Source organism: Sinocyclocheilus anshuiensis, unplaced genomic scaffold, assembly GCF_001515605.1.
Source record: "Sinocyclocheilus anshuiensis isolate Anshui unplaced genomic scaffold, SAMN03320099.WGS_v1.1 scaffold2292, whole genome shotgun sequence".
In the NCBI taxonomy this organism is placed as follows: domain Eukaryota; kingdom Metazoa; phylum Chordata; class Actinopteri; order Cypriniformes; family Cyprinidae; genus Sinocyclocheilus; species Sinocyclocheilus anshuiensis.
In genome coordinates, this window is record NW_015544454.1 from 25,289 (window position 1) to 33,768 (window position 8,480).

Genomic DNA, 8,480 nt, shown 5'->3' on the forward strand with positions numbered 1-8,480 from the left:
GTAGTTATTTTTGGGGTTAAGGGATGTAGAATATGGTCATGCATTAATATGTGCTTTTTAAGTACTAGTGCTTTTAATATGCATGTTAATAAGTTAACTAGTTAATAGTGTATAGTGTTACTTAACATTTTCAGTATTTAAAAAAAGTAAATGTTAACTGAAATAAATTTAATATATATTTAAAACATGTATTTTATTTCAGCTAGTAGCCAAGACAATATTTCTCATTTTTGTTTAGGTTAACTTCCAAAATAGTTCCAAAATAACTAAAACTAAATAAACTAAAAGTAATTAACAAATAATACAGACATATTAAAAAAATGGCAAAAACACAACAAAATTAATAAAAAATGTAAGTAAAATTAAAGTGAAAACTGAAAATCTAAAAATAAAATGTCATTAATAATATTCATAGTCTAATTCATAATATAAACAAAAACTGTAACAGTATCTCAATGATAATAAAACGATATTAGATTATACAATGCAAAAAATACACTGTAAATAAAACACATGATGGGAGTATGTTTTACAAGGAAATACTATTTCAGTCTTTCTACTTCAAAATTTCATATTTAATTGTGTTCAATGTGGTCCTTGGTGTTTCTTTGAAATAATTTGTGAAATTTACCAGCAATTTCTGAAAATTGGTAAATCCCAAACCATTTTTTTATTGTACTATATAATGGACCAATGTATGAATATTTTACAAACAGCTTTCCAGGTGAACTGCTGAAACTGCTGCACTTTGACTCCTGGGAGCTAAAAAACACATCAGATTGAGCTGTTTATAGTCATCAAGGCTGAGACTAACGCTAATCTAACCCTAACTTAACCTAACACTAACACTAACACTAACACTAAAACTGATTGACAGGGTTGATAATGTTGTTTCAGGTCCAACAGGGATCCAGGAGCATGTTCTGCTTGAGTAAATCATGTTACCTGATGATGATGATGATGATGATGATCAGACTGTGTCTGTGTCTGTGTGTGTGTGTGTGTGTGTGTGTGTGTGTGTGTGTGTGTGTTTGTGAGTGAGTGAGTGTTTGAATATTTCCACGTCCGCTCAGTCGCACGCAGATTCACGTTCATCAAGCCACTAACACTGTAACAGCGAGTGGCTCTAATGCCTCTGAACTTGTGCGTTCGGTCTTGAACGAGCGCCTTTAAAGCACGCAAAGCCTCTGTTGCTTATTATTTAAGCCTATTTACATTAGAGGAGAAAAATAACTCGTACAATTTTCCGTTCGGACAGGAAAGCACGCGTCGCACGACTTCCTGTTTAAGACATGCAGAGTGAACGGAGTCCGAAGGCAGGTCATTCATCAGCATTCGTTAGCACTGGAAAAACAAGTGTGTGTGTGTGTGTGTGTGTGTGTGTGTGTGTGTGTGCTTCTGTAGATTCTGAGGAACTTCAGACTGACGGTCTCATCCACAGAAGAGCTGAACACCAAATACACTCTCATTCTGCAGCCCGAATCTCCTCCCAGAATCACCTTCACCACACGCTCACTATAAATCACTACTGTTATTATTATTTTTGGAATATTGCAGTTTTTACTATAAATTATTTATCTGTGCTCATCATTATTTTAAGTTGAATAGGGTAAAAAAAATAACAAATCACATTAAGAATTGTAAACGTTTTTTATTACAAACATTAAAAGTTTTCTGAAATGTTATGTTTTTAATATGCAAATGAGGCATTGTCTAATTAAATATGCACCAAAAAATATAATAAATCTGAACATTGGATAAAGCAGGTTCATAATTCTTGTCTGATGTTGTCGTCATATCAGAGTTAAAGGTTTTTCCAGAGGGGATTTTGGATTTCTCTTTTATCACTCCATAAATCAGAAAATACTGTCAATAGACAGAAAACAAACACATTTTCACCATGTTTTAGGAGTAAAATGTTGTATAAATCAGTGTGAGTGAAATATGAACAAACCTTCTCAATATAGAGAGGAATAAAACTGTAAAGTTTGGTGTGTGTAAGAGATTGAAATCTACAGATGCAAATAGATAAAGAGCAATAAAAGAAACACTTAATTGTGCATTTTTGATGTTTTCTTTCCTCTAGTCTGAAAAAAACGCTTTATGAAAGGCCAAAAATTTCAAAACTGAGTAATGCATGAAAAAACTGGTTCCCCTTCTAGGGAACTCGCGCTGCGTCCTCTAGTGGACACTATGGGGACTGCCGCCTAAAGCACTGTTGAAACAACTCCAATCCCATTGGCTCACGTAGTCCGTGACGTCACAGGCGGGCGCCTGCCGAACACATCACTAACTTTAGTTGTCTTCAGGAGCCGTTTGTTTGTCTGTGCATGTGGAGAATCCAAGGCAAGTGAGCGTTTTAGAAAGTGTGTGTCTCCGTGTCTGAAGTTTCTGACACCCGAGGACACACTCGACCTATGCGTTACATGTCTTGGTGAGGAGCAAGCACATTCGGTGAGAATTTCCAACAAGAAAGCTCCGTTCACATTTGTCCATCTTCCATAGCTGTGTCCTTAGCTTGGTTAATGGAGTGTCCCTCCTGATTGGCTGGGTTCCCCATTTTTCCGAGTTATTTTAGTGGCCCAAGGCATCAGTGGCTTGCCCGCTTTCTGAGGGAAGGTTCGGTGTATGTCTGTCTCTTTTCTTGGTGCTCTCTCACCAGGCGAACAGGCATTCGCCGCAGCATGGCTGAGTGGACAATCCGTTCCCCATAGTGTCCACCAGAGGACACTGTGCGAGTTCCCTAGAAGGGGAACGTCTCGGGTTATGCATGTAACCATGGTTCCCCGAGAAAGAATGAGATGCTGCATCCCCTCGCCATGCCTACGGCTTGCCTGTTTTCACGTCTCCTTCAGACAACCAAGCTGGTGACGTGTTCGGCAGGCACTTCATACTTTATACTTCCAGGCGCCTGCCTGTGACGTCACGGGCTACGTGGGCCAATGGGATTGAAGTTGTTTCACACATGCTGGCGGCTACCATTGCATTTCTCAGACTTTACCAAAGGAAAAAAAATATGGAGAGATTGATTACATTGGTCAGAGAGAGAGAGAAAGATGCCACATTTGCCTTCACTCTTCTGTTTCATGCTGATTTAATCAATCAATCAGTATCAATCAGTCACTGCTGTGTGAGACGGACTGACACCATCAGCAGCACTTTCATTTGGACGTTCTGATCAGTCACACTCGGCTCTTTCAGTTTAAAACATTAACATCTATGGATTTGGCTGATGCTTTTATTGCCAGAACCTGAATCCTTGATCCTGGTGTTGCTGTACTAGATCTAGAGGAGATTTGCACTCAATATCTGACGCCGGTCTGTGTGATCAATATAATATCAAGTCAATAAATGAAGTGATAAAAAGATTCTTCTGATTCTGATTATGAAAGTGCTTCTCGTTTGTTTGATTATGAATAAATGTTTTGAAGAATGTGTGAGAGTGAGTGTGTGTGTGTGTGTGTACCTGGTATTTATCACGTTATGGGGACCAAATGTCCCCACAAGGATAGTAACACTAGTAAATTTTGACCTTGTGGGGACATTTTTGAGGTCCCCGTAAGGAAACAAGCTTATAAATCATACAGAATGAGTTTTCTGAGAAAGTAAAAATGCACAAAGTTTCCTGTAAGGGGTAGGTTTAGGGGTAGGGTTGGTGTAGGGCAATAGCACATAGAGTGAGTGTGTGTGAGTGTGTGTGCGTGCGTGCGTGTGTGTGTGTTTAGTCCGTCCCTCAGTGTTCAGATGAATCAAACTTTGTCCTTGACTCATGTGTCATCAGTCTGAGTCCTCTAGGTGGCGCTGCAGAAGATCAGCATATCTCCAGAAGTCTTGAGCTCAGGCTGGAGACTCCTTCAGCAGCAGGACACACTCAGGTAAGACACCTGTCTGCCTCGGTAAACATCAAATACGGGTTAAATGTTGATAGTCGGACACTGAGACTAAAATAAAACTCTCCTGGAAGAACTTCTTACATAACTGTTCCTCGCCTGTCCAGAGTTCAGATATTTGTCTCAGGGTCCATGAACGAGTGAATTCAGTCATAAAAACTACATCAGTGCAGTGATGCTCCTCCAGATCTCAGTTAGTTAGTCTGATATATCTCAGTTAGTTTAGCTAATCATTTTAGTAAGGGTAAAACGCCAAAGTAAAACCACATTATTGTTTTTATTCCAGAGAATCTGTGTGGTGCTTTGGTCTCCAGTGTTTTGGTCTCAAAGCGACTCTTTCTGCACAAAGGTTTGTTTGTCCACTAGCTACTGATTTACTACCTGCCTTTAGTCACTGCAAGCACACCGGCTTTATTACTGTTGCTCTGTACAGATACGCCTCTGACAGAGATAAAGACCTTCAGCACAAACAGTACAAGCAGAAATGAAAACTCATCATTTTCATCGCCCTCATGTTCCTCCCAAAACTCCATGACTTTCTTCTGTGGAACATAAAAGAAGATATTTTGAAGAATGTTGGGAACCAAACAGTTTGGGTTGTCATTGTACGGACAAAAAATATAATGGAAGTCAAAGTCAACATCCTTCAAAATATCATCTTTTGTGTTCCACAGGAAAGAGTCTGGTTTGGATCGGCTTGAGGAAGAGTAAATGATGACAGAATGATTTTTGGACGTTTTTAACACTTTCCCCGCCAGCTTTTTCAAAACAAAGTTGCCAGCCGCTTATTGATCATTTTCACAAAATTTTCATGGCCCCCAGAATATTATCTGAACATGCAATATGTCCGAAGAAAGAACAGAAACTCTGCTTTTAAAGGAAAGAAACTGTTTTATTCTAGCTTCATGCATTCTTTTTAAATCAACACTTAAATGTGGGTAAATTTCATGAAAAAAGTAACATTTGGAACAAAAAGCTGAGAAAATCATGTTTTTGTAAAAGACTACGTCTGGATTTGGATTCAGAAGGATGATCAAAACATAGATGCAGCAGACCGCTTCCATCAACACCCCCAAAAACAGTCCTAAACCACTTCTTGAGTCAACATTTCATTCAGTAACTTTAGGCAGTTTTGATTTACATGCTGTTTAATGCTTTATGATCGTGTTATTTTACATATGCATCTGATTACACATGATTCTGCTTCTTCTTCGCCCGTGTTTTGATCCAAAGATTCATTACTCTGTCAGAAGATGTGTAACAGCGCCTCCTACTGAATAACAGTGAAAATACGGAAAGACGGAAGTCGATATAGAGTCGGTCCACCGTTGCAGCTATAACAGCTTCCACTCTTCTAGGAAAGATTGTGTGTTAAGAGTTTAGGAAAATTGTTAAAAGTATTGAAAAAACAGAGATCGTAAATTCACTGAGCTCTTCAGAATTCTAAATGCAGACGGCATGGCTAGGTGAATTTATACATCTGTCGCATTTTCAAAAACCTGAATTCAGTAATTATTAGAAGACATGTCCCAATCCCTTTGTGCCAAATCCTCAGTGACAGTGTCAGTGTTGTATCATCGATTATGAAACAAATTCAGTTTCAGCTGTAAAGCAGCTCTACAGAAGACATCCGAGTCGTTATTCAGATCAAATTTTGTTCAGTGCAGGAAGAGACGTTTATATTTTTAATTCCTCGGCTGAGAAGGTTTTTGATCATTTTATGATCTCTTTGTGATTGATGGAGCAGATGCTTGTCTCAGCAGAAGGTGTTTGTGTTCAGTGAACAGTCAGATTTGTTTGTTTCTGTGTGGATATCTTTAGTAAGGACAAAGTCTGGATGGTCATTTTTAGAATCTGGGCTGATGTGCAAATAAACACTGACCTGAACTAGACCTGAACGCCCGGATCTGAATGTGAGACTGAGGGAGGATAAAGCGCGTGTGAGAGACAGTGAGAGTGTGCAGTGACTCGAGCGCAGTGGATCTGTCAGGATGGGAGGTGAGTATGAGCACACATCAGAACTGATGATTGATGCTGAGCTGAACTCAGTCTTCAGAGACCTGCTCCTCTAGACCTGATGAAGGATTCTGTGTAAAAGCTTCATGTCATGATGGATCTTTGCTCAGCTGATGCTTTGACAGAGTCTTGATCTCAACTGTAGAAGTGTTAGTTAGTCATTTTAATGGAATAAACATGTAAAACTGCTATAGTGAAACCTGTTAACCACTTAATTGTCAATCAGTACAGTAAAAATGATATATTAAAAGACATTGCATGTCATTTTGATTCTAAAATTATTTAAATATTTTATTTTATTTTTATTTTAAAATATTTAAGATTATAATTAATAAAATGATAAAATTGGTATTTTAAAATGAGTTTAATATTGAATTAAAATATATATTTGATGTTAAGATCAATTTTGGACTTTTGCACTGTTTTATGCACATTTCTAATTAAAATACAGGTGAATATTTGTAGTTTTCTATAAATTGTTCCTTGCTCAGTTCCTTGCTCTTGTACAGTAATTATGAATTATGTGTACATCTAATTAAACTTAAGGCAGACTTCATGGACGATCATCATTTAGTGCAGAGCAGAATCACAATTGAACTGAATCTCTGTCAGTATGATGTTGTATTTACATCTAGTGTGTGTGTGTGTGTGTGCGTGCGCGTAAGTGTGTGTGCGTGTGTGTGTGTGTGTGTGCGCGTGCGCGTGTGTGTGTGTGTGTGTGTGTGTGTTCGTGAGTGTGTGTGTGTGTTCGTGAGTGTGTGTGTGTGTGCATACAAACTCAAAATGACATATTTAAAAACCACACCCCCATTAGCTGTCACTCACTCCTGACTCCTCCCACACATGCCTGTTTGTCATTGGCTGATGCATCTGTCTGTCACAGTGACGTGTGATCATGTGTTTGTGCCAGTGTGTGTTTGCGGTGACCTGCAGTGAACTCTTCTTCAGCTCTCTGCTGTACTGACTCATGGATTTCTTTTATCCAGAACTGACTCTGTTCATTCATCGTCTCCGTCTCTGTCGGTCTCTTTGTGTTGTGACCTTCCTTTTCTCTTCATGAGTTTTTCTCTCCATGAACAGAATCTCAGCAGATGTCAGTCAGATGTGTTTCTCTCTTCAGTGTTTTGCAGGATCTTGTTTCGTCACTTTCACATCAAACACACTCGTCTGCTCTATTTTCACTCTTTCTCTCTTCTCTCTGTTCTTTTGTTTTCTTCTTTTCATTTGCTCGTGCTTGACAAATCTGTTCATCACAAAACATCACAGATATCTTCATCCAGTGAAGTCATGAAGAGAGACCGTCGTCATCACTGACTCACTGCAAACTATTGATCAGATCAGCCTGCAGATCACATGAAAGACTGATTCGAGTGTGGATGAGTTTATTCTGAGTGTGTCATGACATGAGAGACACAGAGACAATGGAGACGACCATCAGTTATACAGTTTATACAGTCAGTAGACACAAATATTAGTATTTCAGAGAGACGTGTGGTAAAATAAATGATTGAATGTTTAATATTTAGTCAAAATGTTCATCTCATTGTGTGATACTTCTGATGGAAAGAACATGAATCTGATTCTGTCTCTGTCTTTTTGTCTGTCTCTATCTGTCTGTCTGTCCATTCGTCTGTCCATCCATCCGTCCATCCATCTGTCTGTCTGTCTCTCTATCTGTCTGTCTGTTTGTCCATCTGTCTGTCTGTCTCGCTATCTGTCTGTCTCTCTATCTGTCTGTCTGTCTGTCTGTCTGTCTGTCTGTCTGTCTGTCTGTCTGTCTGTCTGTCTGTCTGTCTGTCTGTCTGTCTGTCTGTCTGTCTGTCTGTCTGTCTGTCTGTCTGTCTGTCTGTCTGTCTGTCTGTCTGTCTGTCTGTCTGTCTGTCTGTCCGTCCGTCCGTCCATCCATCTGTCTGTCTGTCTCTCTATCTGTCTGTCTGTCTGTCTGTCCATCTGTCTGTCCATCCGTCCGTCCATTCATCTGTCTGTCTGTCTCTCTATCTATCTGTCTGTCTGTCTGTCTCTCTATCTTTCTGTCTGTCTGTTCGAACATCTCTCTGTCTGTCTCTCTTTCCATCTTTCTCTCACTCTCTGTCTGTCTGTCCGTCCATCCATCCATCTGTCTGTCTGTCTCTCTATCTGTCTGTCTGTCTGTCCATCTGTCTGTCCATCTGTCCGTCCATCCATCTGTCTGTCTGTCTCTCTATCTGTCTGTCTGTCTGTCCATCTGTCTGTCCATCTGTCCGTCCATCCATCTGTCTGTCTGTCTCTCTATCTGTCTGTCTGTCTGTCCATCTGTCTGTCCATCTGTCCGTCCATCCATCTGTCTGTCTGTCTCTCTATCTGTCTGTCTGTCTGTCCATCTGTCTGTCCATCTGTCCGTCCATCCATCTGTCTGTCTGTCTCTCTATCTGTCTGTCTGTCTGTCCATCTGTCTGTCCATCTGTCCGTCCATCCATCTGTCTGTCTGTCTCTCTATCTGTCTGTCTGTCTGTCCATCTGTCTATCCATCTGTCCGTCCATCCATCTGTCTGTCTGTCTCTCTATCTGTCTGTCTGTCTGTCCGTCCGTCTGTCC

General features: G+C 39.9%; 2 protein-coding genes across 3 annotated transcripts in view; both read left to right on the plus strand.

Moving 5' to 3' along the window:
- cyp11c1 (cytochrome P450, family 11, subfamily C, polypeptide 1) overlaps positions 1 to 1,654 on the plus strand; it is a 10,477-nt gene extending 8,823 nt beyond the window's left edge. Inside the window, exon 9 of the mRNA XM_016499141.1 lies at positions 1,405 to 1,654. Within this exon, the coding sequence (XP_016354627.1) occupies positions 1,405 to 1,521 (117 nt within the window). The 3' untranslated portion in view covers positions 1,522 to 1,654. The remainder of the gene's footprint in view (positions 1 to 1,404) is intronic.
- Positions 1,655 to 3,805: 2,151 nt separating this feature from the next.
- Positions 3,806 to 8,480, plus strand: part of LOC107698187 (pyruvate kinase PKM-like) — a 14,754-nt gene continuing 10,079 nt past the window's right edge. Inside the window, exons 1-2 of one of the 2 annotated variants that reach the window (XM_016499146.1) lie at positions 3,806 to 3,875; positions 4,177 to 4,239. Coding sequence is in view for 1 of the 2 variants with exons in the window: in XM_016499145.1 (XP_016354631.1) it covers positions 5,882 to 5,888 (7 nt within the window). In the remaining variant the exon portion in view is untranslated. Of the gene's footprint in view, positions 3,876 to 4,176; positions 4,240 to 5,781; positions 5,889 to 8,480 lie in introns of those variants that run through there. The other variant, XM_016499145.1, reaches the window with a different exon arrangement.